At 42.0% G+C, this 24981-nt stretch overlaps 1 protein-coding gene across 6 annotated transcripts in view; it reads left to right on the top strand.

Annotated features, from left to right (window-relative positions):
• Window positions 1-24981, top strand: part of rhbdl1 (rhomboid, veinlet-like 1 (Drosophila)) — a 303228-nt gene that overhangs the window by 163239 nt on the left and 115008 nt on the right. For 4 of the 6 annotated variants that reach the window (XM_072560063.1, XM_072560062.1, XM_072560065.1 and 1 more), the window contains exons 2-3: window positions 12551-12798; window positions 20256-20404. In XM_072560063.1, coding sequence (XP_072416164.1) covers window positions 12574-12798; window positions 20256-20404 — 374 coding nt within the window. In that variant the 5' untranslated portion in view covers window positions 12551-12573. The remainder of the gene's footprint in view (window positions 1-12550; window positions 12799-20255; window positions 20405-24981) is intronic. The other 2 variants (XM_072560061.1, XM_072560060.1) reach the window with 1 other exon arrangement.

The raw sequence follows: 24981 nt of genomic DNA, 5'->3' as shown, positions 1-24981 counted from the left end.
GCACTAGACCCTTAGCCTTGAATGTTATGATATTTCAAATGCTCATACAAGAAATTTTTAGTGAATGTAAGTACTATGATTTAAACTCTATCACACAAGGGGAACACACAGCAGTAAACCCTATGTAGTAATGTGTGCCATTTTGCTGCTCCTCCACATCCTGTTGGTGTTATTCACACTCAGGTGATACATTCTGGAAGCCAGTATTTGAATCCCATCATGATAGATGGTGGAGATATTCCCAAACCAACCTTCTCGGAGATATTATTACACACTTCTGGAACAGGTGGGAGTTGAACTCAGGATCTTCTGGCTTAGAGGTAGGAACACTACCACTATGCCACAAGAGGCCTTGGCAGAGGTTGCGATTTGAATTCAACAATGGTCGGTCTAATGACAACCATGAACCTATTGTCGGATGCGTAGGTAAAATACCCATCTGGTTCATTAATGTCCTTTAGGGGAAGAAATCTGCCATCCTTACTTGTGACTCCAGACCAACAGCAATATGGCTGACTCTGAGGTACGAGAGATGGGCAATAAACGCTGGCCCAGCCAGTGACACCCACTTTCTGTGAATTAATACAAAGGTAAAGTGTCCTGGGTGACTTAACTGGTGAATATCTACTTCATTCCAAACCAGCTGATCCTATCTTTAACAAATTCCTTCGAGCGAGTGTCCCAGAGCTGGTGATGTCCCCCTGTAACAATGTAGAATGGGGCCAATTTTAAAAGTAATTTTAAAGCGTGAATAGAGAAGCCAGTCGAGCAAAGTTGTCCCATGAGTAGAGCCTGGACCACAATGTGTCCTGCCACATGGAGGAGCTGTGTAAACAGAAGTTGCTTCATTCAGGTTGAGGCGTGTTATTGGGGGCCAGCAACAAATGCAGTCATGAGGGAGAGAGGTTGGATATTATGGTGTGCCTGAGAGCTGGGTCTGGGAAATCACAGCTCCTAGTTACTGGGCTAGGAGCACACCCATGAGCTGAAACCCACTTCTCCCACAACAGTCAATTGTGAACCATGCAACCTCCATCTTACTTGTCCTCTACCAACTTGCATATTGCTCAGATGATGACTCAGAGATTATTACCTTTGAGGTTTGGCTTCTTCATTTGATACCCAGCTCCTAATTACTAGAACCTGGCACTAGAAAGAGGCAGAAGCAGAGATTGGGAACAAGGGAGCAAGGAACTGAGTTTGTGAGGGTCAATAAATGTGTGAGGGAGAGACGGAGGGAAGGTGTCTGCATGATGGAGGGACAGAAGAGGAGAGAGGGTGACTGAGGTGTGTAGGTAAGAGGGTGTGGAAGGGTGATGGGGAGAGGAAAGAATTGGAGTGACTGAGAGGAAGGGAGTGTGTAAGTGCGAGAGTGAGTAATGAATGTGTGTGGGAGAGAGGCTGTATGAGGGAGGGAGAACTGTGGTGAAGGGGGGTAAGAGTGATGACAGAGAATGTGAATTTATTGTGTGCAGCATCTTATGTACCTCAAATAGAACTCTTCTTTTAAACTCTAGCGAGTATAGGCCTAAACTATTTAATCTCTCCTCATGAAATAAGCCTTTCATCTTTGGAATCAATCTACTGACCCTTTCTGTGAACTATCTCCAATGAAATTACATCTTTCCTCTAGTAAAGGGGCCAAACCTGTATGCTGTACTTGTACAAACCTGTATTGCTGTCTCACCAATACCTTGGACAAATTAACAACACCTCCGTACTTTTGGACTCCATTCCTTTAGCAATGATTGCTATAATTCTATTCACCCTCCTTAATACTTGCTCTACCTGCTGGATTTCTGTGAGTCAGTGATTCTGTGATAACATCCAGCAATACAATGCAATGCTACCTCGGTGCTGCATTGGAATGTCAGTCAATACTGTGTTTGAGAGAAACTTGAATAGCAAGAATCAGAAATTTTCTGGCGTGTACACTACTTTGTAGCAGGAATAAGAAATTATCCTCTGTATAGATTAGATTATTAGGGATCAGCAGTGGTCTTTGTATACTGTTCCCAGAGGAATCAAACATTATCCTCCCCTTAGAAACAAGGATCAGAGACTATCTTCTTTATGAAATAATGACAGCTCTCATTTCATCCCATCAGCTGGACTTGATCTTGACTCAGACCTTGGATGTGAAAGGACAGTGTACCTAACTCACAACACCAGACACTCTTTCTGAAAGATGAGTTATCGATGACAAATGAATGAATGAAGTTACATGGAGAGCTGGGTTGTGAGGAGAAGGATGGAGGAAGTGTTTGGTTATGATTTTAAGGCAGTTATGAAAATGAGGCAGGTTTGATTCATCTTTTCCTGCCTGCCAATTTAATGTTTGTTTGTAAATGGGTTGGGAAAGGATGGAAGCTAGTATTGTCCTGCCATGGAGTGTTTTAACACCAAAATACCTGTCAGTTTATGCTGTTAGATTAAGATATTAATGTATTGTGGAATCGTGTAAGACACTCAGTGAAACTATCCGGCTGATATTGTTAGAGAAAAGCTTTGCAAATAGCTTCATGATGTTTCATAACTTTTCCTGCACCATGAGAAGTTGAAAGAATTAGAGATTTGTGTTACTTCTCCACCAGTTTGACTTTACTTTTAAATGGAGATTAGAGATCAAGACAATTCAGAAAGTGAGTTTACTGTGTATCACGTATGGTCTTCATTACTTTTGGAAAAGGAGGAGGGGAATTAGGGGATGGTGATGATGCCAAGTCTACTGTTTCATGAAGCTTTTTTTTATTCACATATGGGATGTGGGTGCTGCTAGCTAGGTCAGAATGTATCGCCTGTCCCTAGTTGCCCCTTGAGAAGGTGGTGGTGACCTGATTTCCTGGACTGTTGCAGTTTACATAACGTAAGTAGCTCCACCATGTCCTTGGGGAGGGAGTTTGACCCAGTGAAGGATCAGTGATATATTTCAAATATATCACCGTGGGCGGCACAGTGGCACAGTGATTAGCACTGCTGCCTCACAGCGCCAGAGACCCGGGTTCAGTTCCCGCCTCAGGCGACTGACTGTGTGGAGTTTGCACGTTCTCCCCGTGTCTGCGTGGGTTTCCTCCGGGTGCTCCGGTTTCCTCCCACAGTCCAAAGATGTGCAGGTCAGGTGAATTGGCCATGCTAAATTGCCCGTAGTGTTAGGTAAGGGGTAAATGTAGGGGTATGGGTGGGTTGCGCTTCGGCGGGGTGGTGTGGACTTGTTGGGCCGAAGGGCCTGTTTCCACACTGTAAGTAATCTAATCTAATTTCCAGATCAGATGTGTGTGTCTTGGAGGGGAACTTGCAGGGGGTGGTGTTCCCATGCATCCCAGTGTCCCATGGAGCCCAGTGCTATCTCTAGTTTCCTGAGCATTTGACAGACCCTCTACTATGCAGCATTCAGCATCCTGATCAGTGGTACATAGAGACACTGCTTCACTCTACTTAGAGATTCACTGTGGGGAGTGACTGCTAGCACTTGTCCAATAAATATCTTTTGGTTTGCTTTGACCTGTCTGAGCCTACAGTCCAAGCCAATTGCTGCCTTCCCTCCCAGGACTGATGTTTCCTACAGGTTTGCGTCAGGGCTAATGGGATTCCCAACTCCCTGTATGGTCTGGTCAGCTGCTACCCAACCAGGGTCGGGTCACTGAGACCAGACCCTTGCAACAGTTTGGGGCGCTTTGCTGTGACCCTGGCAGGCGAGGCAATTGCGCCACCTGCTGCCCATTCCAAAGTCTCTCTCTAATTGATGCCACATTTGCCAATTAAATGAAACTAATGGAACGAAACCTCTGCAAGTTCTACAATAGGAGATTGAAAACAGGCAAACCAATTAAAATTGACTTTTCCCCCATCCCCATCTCCCTTAATGGTGCAGCACATCTTGCTGAACTTTGAGTCTCCCTACAGTTATGCATTCACATCCAAAATTCAACTTATGATCTGAAAAGTCCAAAATTCAACACCAAAATTAATAAAACAGTAGTTGTTTATGAGCATAACATGTCTCATTAAAATATTAATAATTATAAATGGAGTTGACAGCAGGATGTATCGCCCCACTAAATAGCAGTTATGTAAGGAAATTAAAATCACAAGCGATTCGGGTTTACGATTTTTTGACTGCATCTAGTAGAAAGCGAAATTCCGATCCCAGCACGACTTTACTGGCAGTTTAACCTAAAAACTGAAAACCATTGGATACTTTCCAGTTGCATTTCTTGCCAACGGCAGGTGATAGATAAAGAAAGCTACCACATGATTCCTCAACAACACTGCTGATAGACACTGAGTAACTAATGATTGCAGTTATGTAAGGAGCTGGAATCTGGCACCCTGGAGGATTGTATTTGTTATTCTGACATTTGCAACTAACACTGTTTGACTTTGTGTGCCCTGTGTGACACTGTATGATATCTGTAATCTAAGAGAGCAGGAAACCTTGTACAATCCTCTCCAGATCTAACCAATTAAGTGGAGGATTTGGAAAAAAAAACCCATTGAAACCAGTGTTGTTCAAGTGTGCATTGAATCTGGTAATCCAATCCAAGGTATTTAGAGGACAAGATGTTTCCTGGCCAACATGGAGCTATCAACATTGTATTTATGTCTTTGGGATCAAATGTGGATGTTAATGGAAAAGGCAGGACAGTACACTCCAGAGACCATCTCATTCCTCAGTTTGGTTAACTTGAATCTTGAAGTCAGGGTTTGACCATCATCTCTGTTGTCAACTCAAGTTGTCACGGATTATTTATATTCAACCTAAGCAATGTGCCCTTAAATCCACAGAAGAACATCTGTGTCTCTCTCTAAGATGTTGAGCAGAAAGAATGATGATGTTTTAGCAACAGTAATAAATCCATTCAGAATGTATCCCTCTCTACTTGTTTATAAATCTCACTGTGGTGATTTGTCTCATCAGATTGTTACTAACTTGGCAACCACTTATTCGTCAAATAGTAGAATTTAGCTGGATTGTTCAGCGCTTCAGCTGATTGATAAGCCATAATGTCTGTTTAGACTAACACCATGAGACCATGCTCACTGTGCATTACATATGAGCAAATCATTGACTGTTAGAGCTGTATGTTAGGAGCAATGCTCAATGACTGTCCAAACCCATCTCTGTAAAATGTGTCCTGTCACGTGCAATTTTGACCCCGGTGAGGCACAGGGATGGAATCGAGTTGACTCATTGACCTTTGAAATTTTAGTGTAGGGGAATGCTCAAGGTGGTCTAAGAGGAAACGCCACTTCAAATCTCCAGAATTTAGCCCCAGTTGTTTTCCAAACTGATTGGCACCTGGCATTCTTTTTTATTTTAATTATACTTTATTCATAAAAAAACTTTATATATTGTCACGAATTCAGTTCTGTTCTGTACCATTGCATATCAAAGAAACAAAAATATTGGAGTTTGGCTCTATCCAAAAAAAAACCAAAGCCCTCTCTTACAAACACAATACTAACATTTACATACATTTGAGGCACTAGAAGGTCCAATAATTGGACGGAGCCCCATTTACCTTCAGCCGGAAGACCTCAGACAGTGCTCTTTCCCCACTGCACCCCAAGCTTCAGTGCGTCCCTCAGCATGTAATCCTGAACCTTAGAAGGTGCCAGTCTGCAACACTCAGTCCAGGTCAATTCTTTGCTCTAGAAGACCAGTAAGTTTTGGGCTGACCGAAGCGCGTCTTTCACTGAGTTGATGGTCCTCCAGGGATAGTTGATGTTTGTCCCGGTGTGCGTCCCGGGGACAGACCATATAGCACAGAGTCCCACATCACGGAGCTGCTCAGGATGAACCTTGACAAAAACCATGACATCTTTCTCCAGATTTCCTTCGATAAGCATCTAACCTTCACACTTCTTGACACTCAAACCAACCCCCAAGGGTCCTCATTCAGTTCAGACCAATTCATGCCCCCTAGCCATTACCATCTCCTCTCTTGGTTGTCCTGTCATGTTTTTAGCCACTCACTTATTCATCAGCATACCTCAGGAGCCATGTAGAGATTTTTAGAAAATGCGTACCTGACAATCTAATAAGACCATCCTTCATTCCTCCACGTTGTAAGTTAAAACACTCCCATTCATGAAAATCCACTCAATTCTCCTTCAGTGGATCTCTTATTAAAACATAAAAATGTTGATTCAGGTTCAGCATCAAAGATGGCTCATCCTTTAACAGCCTCTTTATATGATCAATCAACTGTGAACTCAAAATTCTTGCCGCGATAACAAAACAAACCTGAGATGATAATACTTAAGCATTCACAATGATGTAATAACAGCTCTTGGAGAAATTTCAATATAAATTTCTTTTCAAACTGCACAAATAGTTGCTAACCATTTTTCTAACCTATACCAATTGGTCTCTCATTGAGAGCAAACTAGTGGAAGTTTGTATTTTTAGGTCTCATTGACAGAGGCAGCCTTTAATGTTCAAACAGTGAGAAATTTAACTAGTTTTAAGGGTCTACTCTATAAATGAAGAGTCCCACACTGTGGTTTAAAGACCTTGCAAAATCTAAAATGGGGTCTGTTTGAACTCAGCACCAAGGTCAAATGGCCTTGCTGTGTTTGCGTTTTAACCTGTATGAATCACACAGCACCCATTCCCTCAGTCAGGAAGAAAGTGGAACTGTTGGAAATGGGAGTGGGACATCCCCATCTGTATCATAGAACCATAGAATCATCCAGTACAGAAGATGCACTTTGGCCCATCAAATCTCCAACACCAAGAATACATTACTACTCATACCAGTTCTACTATCCTGCACTTGACCCATCGCCTTGAACATTATGACTCTTCAGGTGTTTGTCCAAGTAAAGGTCTGCAGAACCTTCTTATCTTCATGAAAATCCAGCCCTTACAGTGTGAGCTTGCGGTGGAACACATTTATTAGTTTTTGCTTGGATTGCCTTAAGGTGTTGCTTGTGTCTTGGTTGAGGTTCATATCTAGGAGTGGTAATAGTTTCTATCAATGAAATTCTGATTTCCAATGGGCCATGAGAAGTTACATTTAAAATATCTTCCAACACTGGTTTGGAATGTGTGGGGTGTGCTTACCTGTGTTTGTTGTTGGGTATGTAGGTGAAACATATAAAAATACGAGCACCAATTTGTTTTGCATCTGTATCTGCACATTTGTGTATTGCCCTGGTGTGCATGTCCAATGTGGGTGTCAGCCTGATTAGTATGCATGACCTTCAAACTGACAGATTTATGGACAGGTCAATTTGTTGTGACCAAGTGCATGGACAACACTGTTCCAAGTGTGTGCCAATTTGGTGTGCTCTGTGTATGTCAGTTTGGTATACACTTACATCTGCCAGTCTTCCGAGTACATGTATGCACATCACTTTGGTGTGCAATAGTGGATATGTCAGTATAGTGTGCATATGTCAATCTGGAATGCACGTGTGTACATCAGCAAGGTGTGCCTGTATGTCAGTTACTGTGTACATCAGCCAGGTGTGCCAGTATATTGGCATTCTGTGTACATCAGCCTGGTGTGCCTGTATATCGATATATTGTGTACATCAGGCTGGTGTGTCTGTATATCAGTATACTGTGTACATCAGCCTAGTGAATCTGTATATCAGTACGCTGTGTACATCAGCCTGGTGTGCCTGTATATTGGTGCACTGTTTACATTAGCCTAGTTGTCTGTATATCAGTATACTGTGTAATTAGCCTGGTGTGTCTGTATATCAGTGTACTGTGTACATCAGCCAAGTGTGCCTGTATATCAGGAAGCTGTGTACATCAGCCTGGTGTGCCTGTATATCGGTACACTGTATACATCAGCCTGGTGTGTCTGTATATCGGTACACTGTATACATCAGCCTAGTGTGTCTGTATATCGGTATACTGCTTGCATTAGCCTGGTGAGTCTGTGTCAGTACACTGTTTACATCAGCCTGGTGTGTCCGTATGTCAATACACTGTATACATTAGCATGAAGTATCTGTATATAGGTATACTGTGTACATGAGTCGGGTGTGCCTGTATATTGGCATTCTGTGTACACCAGCTAGGTGTGTCTGTATATCTGTATACTGTGTGCATCAGTCTGGTGTGTCTGTATATCGGTACACTATGTACATCAGCCTGGTGCGTCTGTATATCCATATACTGTGTACATCAGCCTGGTGTGCCAGTATATTGTTATACTGTGTACATTAACCTGGTGTGTCTGCATTTCGGTACAATGTATTCATCAGCCAGGTGTGTCTGTATATCAGTATACTGTGTAGATGAGCCTGGTGTGTCTGTATATCGGTGCATTGTGTACATTAGCCTGATGTGTCTGTATATTGATATACTGTGTACATCAGCCTGGTGTGCCTGTATATTGTTATACTGTGTACATTAGCCTGGTGTATCTGTATATCGGTATACTGTGAGAAAGTGAGGACTGCAGATGCTGGAGATAAGAGCTGAAAATGTGTTGCTGGAAAAGCGCAGCAGGTCAGGCAGCATCCAAGGAGAATCAACGTTTCGGGCATGAGCCCTTCTTCAGGAATGTATATCGGTATACTGTGTACATCAGCCTGATGTGTCTGTTATTGGTGCAGTGTGTACATCAGCCTGATTATTCCTGTATATCGGTGCACTGTGTACATCAGTCTGGTGTGTCTGTATATCCATATACTGTCTGTATCAGCCTGGTGTGTCAGTATATTGTTATACTGTGTACATTAGCCTGGTGTGTCTGTGTACTGTGTACATCAGCCAAGTCTGCCTGTATATCAGTACGCTGTGTACATCAGCCTGGTGTACCTTTATATCGGTATAGTATATACATCAGCCTAGTGTGTCTGTATATCGGTAAATTGTATACATCAGCCTGGTGTGCCTGTATATCAGTATACTGTTTACATCAGCCTGGTGTGTCTGTCTGTCAGTACACTGTGTACATCTGCCTGGTTTGTCCGTATATCAATACACTGTGTACATCAGACTGGTGTGTCTGTATGTCACTACACTGTATACATCAGCATGATGTATCTGTATATCGGTATACTGTGTACATGAGACGGGTGTGCCTGTACATTCGTATACTGTGTACATCAGCTAGGTGTGTCTGTATATCGGTACACTATGTACATCAGCCTGGTGTGCCTGTATATTGGTATACTCTGTACATCAGCCTGGTGTGGCTATATATCGGTACACTGCGTACATTAGCCTGGTGTGCCTGTATATTGGTATACTGTGTACATCAGCCTGATGTGTCTGTATATCAGTGCACTGTGTACATTAGCCTGGTATGCCTGTATATTGTTATACTGTGTACATCAGCCTGGTGTGCCAGTATATTGTTATACTGTGTACATTAGCCTAGTGTGTCTGTATATAAGTACAATGTGTACATCAGCCTGGTGTGTCTGTATATCAGTATGCTGTGTACATGAGCCTGATGTGTCTGTATATCAGTGCACTGTGTACATCAGCCTGGTGTGTCCGTATATTTTGTACACTGTGTACATCAGCCTGGTGTGTCCGTATATTTTGTACACTGTGTACATCAGCCTGGTGTGTCTGTATGTCAATACACTGTATACATCAGCATGATGTATCTGTATGTCGGTATACTGTGTACATGAGCTGGGTGTGCCTGTATATTCGTATACTGTATACATCAGCCAAGTGTGTCTGTATATCGGTGCACTGTGTACATCACCCTGGTACGCCTGTATATTGGTATACTGTGTATATCGGCCTGGTGTGTCTGTATATTGGTACGCTGTGTACATGAGCCTGGTGTGTCGGGATATCATTATACTGTGTACATCAGCCTGGTGTGCCTGTATATTATTATACTGTATACATCAGCCTGGTGTGCCTGTATATTATTATACTGTGTACATCAGCCTGGTGTGCCTGTATATTATTATACTGTGTACATTAGCCTGGTGTGCCTGTATATTGGTGCACTGTGTACATCAGTCTGGTGTGTCTGTATATCTATATACTGTCTATATCAGCCCGGTGTGTCAGTATATTTTTATACTGTGTACATTAGCCTGGTGTCTGTATATTGGTATACTGTGTACATCAGCCAAGTCTGCCTGTATATCAGTACGCTGTGTACATCAGCCTGGTGTACCTGTATATCGATACACTATATACATCAGCCTAATGTGTCTGTATATCGGTAAATTATATACATCATCCTGGTGTGTCTGTATATCGGTATACTGTGTACATCAGCTTGGTGTGTCTGTATGTCAATACACTGTATACATCAGCCTGGTGTACCTGTATATCGATACACTATATACATCGAAATTGTATGCATCAGCCTGGTGTGCCTGTATATCAGTATACTGTTTACATCAGCCTGGCGTGTCTGTGTGTCAGTACACTGTGTACATCCGCCTGGTTTGTCCGTATATCAATACACTGTGTACATCAGCCTGGTGTGTCTGTATGTCACTACACTGTATACATCAGCATGATGTATCTGTATATCGGTATACTGTGTACATGAGCCGGGTGTGCCTGTATATTTGTATACTGTGTACATCAGCCAGGTGGGTCTGTATATCGGTACACTATATACATCAGCCTGGTGTGCCTGTATATTCGTATACTGTGTACATCAGCCAGGTGGGTCTGTATATCGGTACACTATGTACATCAGCCTGGTGTGCCTGTATATCGGTATACTGTGTACATCAGCCTGATGTGTCTGTATATCGGTGCACTGTGTACATTAGCCTGGTGTGCCTGTATATTGTTATACTGTGTACATCAGCCTGGTGTGCCAGTATATTGTTATACTGTGTACATTAGCCTAGTGTGTCTGTATATCCATACAATGTGTACATCATCCTGGTGTGTCTGTATATCAGTGCAATGTGTACATCAGCCTGGTGTGTCTGTATGTCAATACACAGTATACATCAGCATGATGTATCTGTATGTCGGTATACTGTGTACATGAGCCGGGTGTGCCTGTATATTCGTATACTGTGTACATCAGCCAAGTGTGTCTGTATATCGGTGCACTGTGTACATCAGCCTGGTGTGCCTGTATATCATTACGCTGTGTAGATCAGCCTGGTGTGCCTGTATATCGGAATACTATGTACGTCAGCCTGGTGTGTCTGTATATCGGTACACTGTGTACATCACCCTCGTACGCCTGTATATTGGTATACTGTGTATATCGGCCTGGTGTGTCTGTATATTGGTACGCTGTGTACATGAGCCTGATGTGTCGGGATATCATTATACTGTGTACATCAGCCTGGTGTGCCTGTATATTATTATACTGTGTACATCAGCCTGGTGTGCCTGTATATTATTCTACTGTGTACATCAGCCTGGTGTGTCTGTATATCGGTGTACTGTGTACATCAGCCTGATGTGTCTGTATATTGGTGCACTGTGTACATCAGCCTGATGTGTCTGTATATCGGTGCACTGTGTACATCAGTCTGGTGTGTCTGTATATCCATATACTGTCTATATCAGCCTGGTGTGTCAGTATATTTTTATACTGTGTACATTAGCCTGGTGTCAGTATATCGGTATACTGTGTACATCAGCCAAGTCTGCCTGCATATCAATACGCTGTGTACATCAGCCTGATGTACCTGTATATTGATACACTATATACATCAGCCTAATGTGTCTGTATATCGGTAAATTATATACATCAGCCTGGTGTGTCTGTATATCGGTATACTGTGTACATCAGCTTGGTGTGTCTGTATGTCAATATACTGTATACATCAGCCTGGTGTACCTGTATATCGATACACTATATACATCAGCCTAGTGTGTCTGTATAGCGGTAAATTGTATACATCAGCCTGGTGTGCCTGTATACCAGTATACTGTTTACATCAGCCTGGTGTGTCTGTGTGTCAGTACACTGTGTACATCCGCCTGGTTTGTCCGTATATCAATACACTGTGTACATCAGCCTGGTGTGTCTGTATGTCACTACACTGTATACATCAGCATGATGTATCTGTACATCGGTATACTGTGTACATGAGCCGGGTGTGCCTGTATATTTGTATACTGTGTACATCAGCCAGGTGGGTCTGTATAACGGTACACTATGTACATCAGCCTGGTGTGCCTGTATATCGGTATACTGTGTACATCAGCCTGGTGTACCTGTATATTGGTAAACTGTGTACATCAGCCTGGTGTGTCTGTATATCGGTATACTGTGTACATCAGCCTGGTGTATCTATATATCCATATATTGTGTACATCAGCCTGGTGTGCCTGTATATCAGTAAACTGTGCATATCAGCCTGGTGTGTCTGTATATCGGTACACTGTGTACATTAGCTTGGTGTGTCTGTTTAGCGGTATGCTGTGTATATCAGCAGATGTGTTAGTTTGGTGTGTGCATAAGTCTGATCTGTGTCTGTCTGTGTCAGCCAATATCCCTGTGTGTATTAGTCTGCTGGCTGTACCTGTGCGTCAGTCTGATCTGAGCATGTGTGCACCTGCATGTCAGTCTGGTGCCGATTTTTCTGATGTTTCTTTGTGATTTTGTGTTCGCTATTTTCACAGGCCACCTTCATCTCTTGTTGCAGATGAGCAGCAAGCGCTCGAGCAGCTTCCGGCGAGCGATTTCCAATGGGCACAGGAACCTGCCGCGTGAATTCCTGCTGGATGAGCCCGGGCTAACCTTCTACAAACGTTTGGTGAGGCATGTCGCATATGAGATCCTGCCCTGTGAGGTGGACAGGCGCTGGTACTACAGCCAGTATCGTGGCTGCCCCCCACCTCTCTTCATGACAATCCTCACAATCATTCAGGTGATTATCAGGTTTGGAACAAGATCTTCCAAAGTAGAGCATCTTCCTTTGTCCCTTGTAATCAATCTAACTGATTCATTCTAATTTTAACAAGAACAGAAAAGGACTTCACAAGGCCATTGTTATAAATTCCTGAAATCTACACTCTATATCTTGGTGCAAAGTCAAAAATTCACCACTTCCTTAAACACAATATATTATGGGATTTTGGAGGCAATTTGTCTTTCAGATGACATCCATAGGATATGCGGAAAAGGAAATATTGTGGAGAAACTCTGCAGGTCTGGCAGCATCTGTGTAGAGTAAGCTTTTTAGATCTGCTGAGATTCTCCAGCAATTTGTTTCAGATTTCCTCTGTCCTTTGTTTTATTTATATAAAGAAAATAGTGTAATATTTTGGCTGGTGATTGGCACAGACTAATCTCAACTCTTCATTGTTTGTTATCATTTCCTGCAATTCCAAAATTCACTACAAAAGGTGATTATATTCCTTAAATCCACTCGTGGGACATTGACATCTCTGGTTGGACCCAGCATTTATCGCCCATCCCTAGTTGCCCATGAGAAGATGGGGGTGAGCTGCCTTCTTGACCACTGCAGTCCATGTGCCGTAGGTAGACCCACAATGTTATTAAAGAGGGAAATTCCATGATTTTGATGCAGTGATAGTGAAAGTACAGCAATATCCAGAACAACCTTGGTTATCCGAACATCAATTATCCGAATTTCGAATTGTCCAAACAAAATCTCAAGGTCCATTCTCCAAATAATCCATTATCCAAACTCTCAATTATCCGAACAAAATTCTCCCCGCACGTCCCTTTCAGATAATCAAAGTTGTTCTGTATTTCTAAGTCAGGAAGGTAAAGGGATGTATTGAGTGGTGTTCCCATGTGTCTGCTGCCCTTTTCCTTCCAGGTGGAAGTGGTGGTGGATTTGGAAGGTGCTCTCTAAGAATCTTTGGTGAACTTCTGCAGTGTATCTTATGGTTAGTACACACTGCTGAAAATAAGCGTTGATGGTGGAGGGGATGGATGTTGGATGGTGTCAAGCTATATGAGTGTCGCTGGGGCTGCATCCATCCTGGCAAGGGGGAACAACGTGAGAAATCAGCGTGTGGTTAATCATGTAGGTGTTCTCAAAATGGGACCATATAAGTGTATGAGTCTTCCTCTTCCCCTTACATAGACAACCCCATTTGTTGGTAACCACTTCATAATGGTGGTCAATTATTATGAATCAATCTGGTACAGTTTTATTTTTGATGTGTAGATTGGTTCCAAATAGGCCCAGCCTCCTGCAACAACTAGCCACTGCAATCATTTTCTTCCTTAGTTGTAATGAACAGCTTGTTGGCAAAGAAACTAGTGTGAAATGTCCAGAGGTTAAATATTGATTTTGTTTTGTTGAGATCCATGTAAACCACTGTGCTGCTGTGGAAAAGGAGGGGAAATGAGGGGAAAAAATGAAATGTAGCAAATTAGTGTAGAGAGTCATAGAGTCATACAGATGTACAGCATGGAAACAGACCCTTCGGTCCAACCCGTCCATACCGACCAGATATCCTACCCCATCTAGTCCCACCTGCCAGCACCCGGCCCATATCCCTCCAAACCCTTCCTATTCATATCCCCATCCAGATGCCTCTTAAATGTTGCAATTGTACCAGCCTCCACCACATCCTCTGGCAGCTCATTCCATACACGTACCACCCTCTGTGTGAAAAGTTGCCCCTTAGGTCTCTTTTATATCTTTCCCCTCTCACCCTAAACCTATGCCCTATTGAGTTTTATTTTAACGTAAAACTTATTGTCACAGCTTAGTTCATGATGCAATATTGCAATGCCAGCATCACCTCTGACATTTAAGTAGTTTTAAAGTGGTTTAATTTCCAACACCTTGTGAGATGTGAGTGACACCAGCTTGGCCAGAATTTATTGCCCATTCCTCTTGCCTTTGAAAAGGTGGTGGTGAGCGTTCTCCTTGAACTGCTGCAATCAATCGATCAGAGTTTTGATCCAACTTGCTGGGTCATTTCAGATGGTAGGAGAAAGTGAGAACTGCAGATGCTGGAGATCAGAGCTTAAAAATGTGTTGCTGGAAAAGCGCAGCAGATCAGGCAGCATCAAAGGAACAGGAGAATCGACGTTTCGGGCATAAGCCCTTCTTCAGATGGTAGTTCAGAGTCATCCACGTTGCTGTGATGCAGGGGTCATATGTAGTCCAGTCCAGGAAAGAATGCTAGGTCTCTTTCCAAAAATCACATGAGTATACCGAATCACTTCAGTATTTCCAACAGTTCTGATATTGTAAATCACAAAGAGCTAGCATGCAAGTTCACAATAGAGAAGCTAAATGGAATGTTGGCCTTTATTTCAAATTTGAAAATCACACAACACCAGGTTATAATCCAAAAGGTTTATTTGAAAATACAAGCTTTTAGAGCACTGCTCCTTTGTCAGGTAGCTAATGAGGCAGGATCATAAGACACAGAATTTATAAGTAACAGATCAAAGTGTGATACAACTGATGTAATGTATTAGACAAACCTAGAAGGTTGTTAAGTCTTTAATCCTTTAGAATGGAGATGCAAGTTTCGATTGATTTATATGTCAATCCTAGAGTTTCTTTCAAGTCATTGCACCAAGATGACGTACATTTTTATCAGTGTCTTAAAAAAAACACATCTCAGCTCAGACAATGAATTAAAGGAAATAGAATGTTAGAAATCAGCAGGTCTTGCCAAAACTATACAACTGGAATACTACTTTATCTATGGAAAGTTATATTGACATTAGAGGCAATCCAGAGGTGAACTAAGCTGATAACAGGTATGGAGGGGTTGTATTATGAGGAGAGATTGAGTAAGCTGAATCCATACATATTGGAATTTGGAAGAATAAGAGGCAACCTTACTGAAATATGCAGGATTCTGAGGGGACTTGAGTTGAACAATAGATGGGGGAAGGTTGTTTTCCACCTTGTGGGGGAGTCTAGAACAGGAAGGCATAATCTCAGAATAAGGGATTTAAAACAGAGATGAGGGGGAATTTCTTCCCACATAGTGGAGTGAATTTGTGGAATTCTTTCCTACCGAGGATTGTGGAGGTTAGGTCATTGGGTATAAAAGTTGCTGCAGTTCCCTCAGATCATAGAGCTGCTCTCACATTAGAGAGAACCAACTGGTGGTGAAATTAACCAGAAGGTCACCACACCTCAGGCAAGGGGAGAGGTTGAGAACCTTCATGGTAACCTCAGCTGGTGCGGGATTTGAACCCACGCTGTTGGCGTCTCTTTGTATCGCAAATCAATTGGCCAGTCTACAGGTTCCTGATGAAGGGTCAGGGGACTCAAAATGTAAATTCCATTTTCTCCCCAAGACGCTGCCAGACATGCTCAGTTTCTCCAGCAATTTGTTTGTTTCAGAGCTCCAGCATCTGCAGTTCTTTGTTTTATTATTTTCAACTCATAAAGGAATCCAAGATTATGGGGAAAAGGCAGGGAAGAGGAATTGAGGATGATGAGATTAGCCACGATCTGATTGAATGGCAGGCCCAGACTCGATGGGCTGAATGGTCTGTTTCTGTTGTCCTCAGCAAAGCTGAATCTAGCTCCTGATTCCAGATGCATTTAATTAACCGAATTTAAACTCCCCAGCTGCCCTGGTAAGACTTGAACTCATGTTTCTGGATTACTCACCCAAGCTTCTGAACCATTCGGTCAGTAACATCCCTGTATTTGTACCAGTCTAATATAGCCAGTACCTTGGTGTGTGCATCCACATGTCAGCACACTGTAGGATAAGGTGTTTGGTGTTGAGACTGTGGAACCAAAAAACTAACCTGGTAAAAGAATTTAAAATGAAAACCAATTTATTTATTAATAAATATAGGTTCTTTCCTTTACAGATCATCAACGCATCATTAGTGCATGGGACAGCATGTGATAGCAGTATCGTTTGGAGAACGGGGGATAATATTATAGCTTTGACTTCAGTCTAGGCTCTCTTCAAATGAGACTTTCATGCTACATGGCAGTGATTTCTGGCAGAGTTTGGCCTGGGAAGGTCTTTTTATTCTTAAACTGGATAATTTATTTCAATATTAAAGATAACATATACTACTGCTATCATGGACTAACATCAAACTGCCTTCAATGAAGAATCTGCTGTTAAATGTGGATAAAAAGATTTAAAACATATGGGAAGGAAACAACAAAGTCAGCCAGTCTGAACTTTCCACTATCTTTAACTCTGGCATTTGAACATCATAAATATGATTTACAAGATATTGAATCAAAAGTGCTTTCATCCTTCATTTAAAAGTCAGATTTTTTGTAACATTTTGTCAAATTGATTACAATTTAGTCAATACACTAACGTTCTATTGAAATTATTCTATATTAACTTAAGACTTGATGTAAAACAGGATCAATGGAACAATGATGCAATTTCTTCTGTCGGTGAATTGCTGTAAAAATGTGAGGAGATGCAAGTGTAAGGAAATAATTTTATCCTCTGAAGTACCTCATCAGCAGCAACAACAATTTTTATTTCTATAACACCTTTAATATACCAAAACATCCCAAGACACTTCACAGGAGTGTTACCAAACAAAATTTGACACCAAGTCACATAAACACAGACGACTGAGAGCCTTGTCAAAGCGTTAGGCTTCAAGGGAATTCATACAGGAGGAGTGGGAGGAAGACAGCCAGAGAAATTTAGCAAGGGGTGTCCAGTTTTTAGACCTTGATAACTGAAGGCATGATTGCCAGTCTTGCAGTGATTACAAATGAGATGCTTAAGAGTTCAGAATTGGAGGAGTGCTGATTTCTTGGAGGCTGGAGGAGAATGTCGAGACTGGCAGGATTCTAAAATATTTAAAGTTGATGTCCTGCTAAACTGGGAATCATTGTTGGCTATTCAGCATAGAGGTGATGTGTGAACTGAACTTGGTGTGAGCAAACGTGGGCGGCACGGTGGCACAGTGGCACAGTGGTTAGCACTGCTGCCTCACAGCGCCAGAGACCTGGGTTCAATTCCCGCCTCAGGCGACTGACTGTGTGGAGTTTGCACATTCTCCCCGTGTCTGCGTGGGTTTCCTCCGGGTGCTCCGGTTTCTTCCCATAGTCCAAAGATGTGCAGGTCAGGTGAATTGGCCATGCTAAATTGCCCGTAGTGTTAGGTGCAGGGGTAAATGTAGGGGTATGGGTGGGTTGCGCTTCGGCGGGGCAGTGTGGACTTGTTGGGCAGAAGGGCCTGTTTCCACACTGTAAGTAATCTAATCTAACCACAGAAAAAAAAAGCAAGAGTTTTGGATGGCTTTAAGTTTACACGGGTAGAACATGGGAGGCCACCTAAGAGTACACTGGACTATTCAGGTCTGGACATAACAAACACATGGGTGAGGTTCTCAGGAGTAATGTTCTGACGACATCCCAAATTACTTTGCAACCAATGGATTTTAGATTGAAGCCAGGAATAATTGCAACTTTGTGTGTCCCTGGCTGATAGTGAATTTCCATGCTCATTCTCCCATTTTCATTTGCATTGAGCTGGCAGCCAAGCTGATGTTACCCATCTTATGTTAACATCCAATATTAAAGTTGCCCGCAGTATTTTTTATAGGGAAAGCAACAGCCAGTAAATCCTCAACAAGATTCCAAAAACAGCAAATGAGGTGGATTACTAAGTAAAGAGGTTTTAGCAATGCTGCTTAAAGTAGGGAGGCTGGCTAAAACATAGGGAGAAATATCATTGTATCTGAGCAGGCAGACAATTGTTAACTGAGCCCTTGAACATTGTATTTTAATATGTCCATTTGAACTGACCCTGTGCATCCTGTTTACAGAATAGTAATGAGTGAAGCCTGGGAAAAAGTCTTTACACTAGGCAGTTTAAAAAAAGTAAAATTGCTAGTGTTTCAAAGGACTGCTCTCTCATTAGAGAGAGATGACTCGTGGTCAGTTTAACCTGAGGGTCACTATATCTTGGGCAAAGGACAAGAATATCTTGAAAACACTGCTTCTGAGAACCTCATACAGAGAGTAGTGAACACAGCGCAGTCCATCACGCAAACCAACCTTCCATCCATTGACCTCATCTAGACTTCCCACTGTCTCAGAAAGACCTCATCAAAGACCCCTTCCACCCCACTTATAATCTCTTCCAACCTTTTCTGTCAGGGAGAAGATACAGAAGATTAAACACACACAGTTTCTTCCCCACTGTTATTAGGTTTCTGAGTGGACCTCTGAATGGAGTTTAATGTGAATCTCATTCTTTGTGTACCTTCTCTGCAGCCATAACATTATATTCCTCGCTCTGTTCTATCATCCTAAGGCACTTTGTTTGGTATTATCTGCCTGTACTGCTCGCTAAACAAAATTTTTCATTGTATCTAGATACATGTAACAACAATAAATCAAACCATCCATGTCTTTGTTATGTCCTGACATGAATATTCCAGTTCACTCCTGGCCAATCTCCCATATTCTACCGATGTAAACTTGAGATCATCCAAAACTCTGCTGCCCTTTGTTCACACTAAGTCCAGTTCACACATTAGCCCCTTGCTGAATAACCGACAATGATTCCCAGTTTAGCAGCACCTCACCTTTAAACTTCTCACCTCATTTTAGAATCCTCCCACGCCTCCCTATCTCTGCATTCTCCTCCAGCCTTCAACTCCCCCCCCCTCCGCAAGAAACCAGCACTCCTCCAATTCTGACCTCTTAAGCATCTCATTTGCAACCTCTGCAAGACTGGCAATCATGCCTTCAAGGTGCCAAGGTCTAAAAACTAGACATCGCTTGCGAAATTTCTCTTTATGGATCCCCTTGAAGCCTAATGCTTTGACAAGATTCTCAGTCATCTGTGTTTCTGTGTCTTGGTGTCAGGAAGGGCGTCCCCCTCTTTTGGTGTCTCTCTCACATCACAAGCCATCAGCCCAGCCGACTGACCTAACTGACACCCCCCTAGGAAAGTGGAACTTGCCTGAAAAAAATTATTAATCTCTAAAGTAATTTAAAATGACCAGAGTTCCTACTGAACTATAGAACTGCTATCTCATTAGAGAGAGAAAAATGACTGGGTGTTTAACTTGAGGGTCACCATTCTTGATGGAGAGTCTGTCAGGGTGACCTCAAGCATTGCAGGGTTGAGCGCTTGTTGCTAACATCATTCTGCATTATAACCCAGACATCTAACCAACTGAACTAACTGACTGTCAATATGCAAAACAGCTCACAATGGTATACAATCTAGTGATATGGCATACCTCTATAAATAATTTGTTTCAATTTATTTATCTAAAGTTAATGTCCTGCTCACAGCAATTTATTTTTCTGTCTGAGCTGGTTTAAACCTGCAAACAGCTGGTTTAATTTGTGTAGGATTTCTGTTTGAACATTGAGGGAACAGAATGCTAAAGTTCTTAATGATGTTTCTCTTTCAGATTGTTATATTCATCTGCTATGGAGCCATGTTAAATAAGTGGGTTTTACAGACCTATCACCCAGACTACATGAAGAGTCCTCTGGTGTATCATCCTGGACACAGGGCTCATGTCTGGAGGTTCTTCACCTACATGTTTATGCACGCTGGGTAGGTCAGACAACTTTTGATTTGTGTCTTGAATTGAAATGTTCATAAACGCCAGAGCTCTGACTATGTTTATAACTAGGGGGATGTCCGTCATCTCAACAGTAAAGGATTAAAATATGTTAGAAAGCCAGAAACTTCACCAGAAACCATGAAAGGGCAGATAGTCAAGGCTGGGGGAACACCTGGACTTTGTCGATAGTGTGACATGGTTTGATAGGGACACATTAAATATCTCCCGCTTTTTGTTTTTTGTTGACTTTATGAGGATGAGCTCTGTTACAGCCTCCCTAGTGAGGTGGAACTACTGAACATGCTGCTCCTCTCTTAATTCCTGCAAGCGCATGTGGTAAGACCATAGGCAGGCACACCCATTCTCAGTTAATTTCTTACAGCAGCAAAAGGTCCCTCACACTGAAGGAGAGACAGTTGTGTAGCGATAATATCAGTGGGCCAGTAATCCAGAGGTCCTGCCTAATGGAGATATGGGTTTGAAACACACTATGGTGAAATTTGAATAAACATCTGGAAAAAAAGTTCGGGTAATGGTGACCGCTATCAACTGTAACTCTAAAAATAAATCTGGCTCACTAATGAGCTTCAGGGAAGGAAAGTGCCAACCTTACCTGGTCTGTCCTACATGTGAGCCCAGACCCACAGTAATATGATTGACTCTGAACTTCCATCTGGCTAATTATGGATGGCCTAGCCAGTGACACCCATTAAAGGAATTTTTCAAAAAAACTCTTTAAACTTTTCATCCTTCCCTGGCCACAATAGCAATGTAAAGCTGTTGTCACAGAAAGTTAATGCACGAGCCCAGTAACTTGCAAAATGTTTAATTTTTCTCTACAGCAGCTAACAAGGCCAGACTGGGTAAGGATGACAGATTCCTTCCCTGTATGGGAATTAGTGAACCAGACGGGTTTTTTCAACAATTGACATCGGACTCCTGGTAATCATTAGATTCTTAATTCCCAATTTTACTAAGTTCAAATTCCACCGTCTGCCATGGCAGGATTATGAACCCAGGTCCCCAGAACATTACTTGGGTCTTTGGATTAACAGTCTAGGGATAATGCCACTCGGCCATTGTCTTGTGGAATTGTGGATTTTGGAATGAATAAACAGTGTGCAGTTCACAGGAGATATAAATGAGTAAGGAGTTCTCTTTGTGAGATATATGAACAATGTTCATGTGAGATGTAAAACCTGAGGAACCTGGATATAATGAGCCTGTTTCAAAAGCACAGAATTATTTGCACTCCAATAACATACTGACTCTGTGACTGTAAGGTTCAGGTAGTAATCAATGACTCCAACACTTGGTAACGGAAAATTCTTCTTGCTGGCAATAGCTGGTCTGAAACAGCATCATGATACATTAGCATTATAGTTCCATTGCAATCAAATCTTTGTTCTCAGGAGAGATATTCATCCACAAGTACTCTGTATTAACTTTCAAACAATTGACTTTTACATGGAAACCCAACAGGTATAACACATTTTGTGTTTAATTTGCCCTGCAGCTTTCACAATATGCCAGATATCCTGCATAGAGGTCATGTGTATTTCTTGGAGTTGGTGCTATTGGGAGAAATATAGATATCGTCATGTCCCACATGATTGTTTATCCTTTAATCTGATTGTGCTTTGGTGTTCAGATTTCTTCATTTCTATCAATGCATCAGCCTCAGCTGTGAGAATGTGTGTTCATCAAATTAGTAAGAATTAATAAGAATATTTGCCATTTATGTTGGTCAGGACAAATATCACCAAATGCTGCACTACTTTTTAAATCTACAAATTATGACATCTGAGACCAAATTGTCATTTTAACACACTATCCAAGCAAAGGACTCCTGTGAAGTAGTGGTAGTGTCCCTGCCTCTGGACTACAAGGTCCAGGTTCAACTATTACTTGATCTAGAGGTGTGCATTAACACTCCCTCTCAGGTTAATTCAAAACACGTACATCCAAGATAGTTAGTTGACTGGAATAAGTAAATCTGGAGAACATGGACAGCACAAGAGGGCTCGTGTGGTGCAATGGTAGCGTCCATGCCTCTGGACAAGGAAGCCTGGGTTCAACTGTCATCTGCTCCAGAGATACATCATAATGTTTCTGAACAAATTGCTTAGAAGATGTCTATGGTTTGAATGTGGTGCTGGTGGTTTCCTTGCTAGGTCAAACCTATCAAGATGATAGGTTTGCAGGGATCAGTTCTGGGTCCTCTGCTGTTTGTAATTTTTATTAATGACTTGGATGAGGGAGTCGAAGGGTGGGTCAGTAAATTTGCAGATGATATGAAGATAGGTGGAATTGTGGACAGTGAGGAGGGCATTTGTCGTTTGCAAAGGGACTTAGATATGATGCAGAGCTGCGCTGAGGAGTGGCAGATGGAGCTCAACCCTGCCAAGTGTGAGGTTGTCCATTTTGGAAGAACAAATAAGAATGCGGAATACAGGGTTAATGGTAGGGTTCTTAGTCAGGTGGAGGAACAGAGGGATCTTGGGGTCTATGTACATAGATCTTTGAAAGTTGCCACTCAGGTGGATAGAGTTTGTAAGAAGGCCTATGGTGTATTATCCTTCATTAGCAGAGGGATTGAATTCAAGAGTCGTGAAGTGATGTTGCAGCTGTACAGGACTTTGGTTAGGCCACAGTTGGAGTACTGTGTGCAGTTCTGGTCGCCTCACTTTAGGAAAGATGTGGAAGCTTTGGAGAGGGTGCAGAGAAGATTTACCAGGATGTTGCCTGGAATGGAGAATAGGTCGTACGAGGATAGGTTGAGAGTTCTCGGCCTTTTCTCGTTGGAACGCCGAAGGATGAGGGGTGACTTGATAGAGGTTTATAAGATGATCAGAGGAATAGATAGAGTAGACAGTCAGAAACTTTTTCCCTGGGTACAAAAGAGTGTTACAAGGGGACATAAATTTAAGGTGAAGGGTAGAAGGTATAGGGGAGATGTCAGGGGTGGGTTCTTTACCCAGAGAGTGGTGGGGGGATGGAATACCCTGCCCGTGGGAGTGGTAGAGTCAGAATCATTGGCGACCTTTAAGCGGCATTTGGATAGGTACATGGATGGGTGCTTAATCTAGGATAGAAGTTCGGCACAACATGGTGGGCCGAAGGGCCTGTTCTGTGCTGTATTGTTCTATGTTCTATGTTCTATATGAGTGATCAATACTAAGCAAATTCCCAGATCAAAAATATTTTTTTTAACTCTCTTGTGGGACTAAAGATTCAGCAATGCTCACATTGTGCAGGGGTCTGTAGCACTGGGGACTTGGAGTTGGCTTTCTGCTGCCCATATTAACGGTTGGATCTGATTCTCCACCCAACTCTTGGCAGACAGTGGCTTAATAATGAAAATCAGTCATTGATGTTGATTGCGCTTGTCTATTGCCCGACCTGAGGATACTCACTAACTGGCCTTTTGTGTTCTTGAGCTGGGAATTCACATCAAGCCCTGCATACCTGGAATATGTAGATTTTAATTTTGCTCTTAACGGTGAAGGAATAACATTCAGCATTCACCTTGCTGACAACTGTCTGCAGACATCTTGCACATTTCCACGTTGTGCCCTTTTCCCCAGTACCATGTTCTCCATCAGGGCAAATGTAGTGCCAATTGGCAAGTAACAGTGTGACTCTTCAACCAATGAGATTGAAGTATTTTCACTGAAACCTGCACAATCAAAATCAACAGAAAATATAACTGAGATTTAAGTCAAAACAAAATAAAAATTGAGAAACACGGATGGAATTCAAAGAGAAATAAAAGAGACAAATGTGGAAAATGATGGCCAGCCCTTCTCGAGGAAGAGGTGATGGGGGTGTGGGGATATTTCATAAAATGTCACTTGCTGAGGACCTCATTGAGGAAAATAACATGACAACCACAACCATGAAGAGAGCTGGATGTAATTTGGTATTGAAGCTTTTTATGGCTGAGGAATTATTGAGAAGGTTTCATCCCAGTTAACGTGTTTACTAAAAATGAAAATCTGTAACAGACTGCACTGAGTACACAACAGCTGAAACAGAGTGAGACAAAGGATTTGATCACATCACAAATGAATATTCAGGTTTCTTTTATCTCTTTTGACTCCCTGTCTCCATTAGGTTTACTAAAATTATTATCTTAACATTTCCCCACACCATGTAAGAAATCCAAATTTTAATCCATAATCCATAAATTCTGTGTTTTACAATCTTATACTCCACAACCACCTGATGAAGAAGCAACACTCCGAAAGCTAGTGCTTCCAAATAAACCTGTTGGACTATAACCTGGTGTTGTGTGATTTTTAACTCATTTTAGAAGTTGTCATGGATTCTTTTTCCATGATTGCCTTTTGCCACCACATTTGAAATTACGGCAAAACATTCTTGTCTAATCTTTCATTTCATTCTTTTGGTGGTGATTTTTAAATATTCAATACTGACTCACCAACCAAGTGAAATACTTCTTTCCTATTAACCTAATTAAAACTCCACATAAATTTGAACACTTTATCAGATCCCCTCATCACCTTCCCCCTTCATATATCTCAAGTTTTTATAGTGTGTTCTT

This window comes from Chiloscyllium punctatum, chromosome 40, assembly GCF_047496795.1.
Source record: "Chiloscyllium punctatum isolate Juve2018m chromosome 40, sChiPun1.3, whole genome shotgun sequence".
Lineage (NCBI taxonomy): Eukaryota > Metazoa > Chordata > Chondrichthyes > Orectolobiformes > Hemiscylliidae > Chiloscyllium > Chiloscyllium punctatum.
The sequence above is the reverse complement of the archived record's forward strand: the minus strand, read 5'-3'. Positions and strand labels throughout refer to the sequence as shown.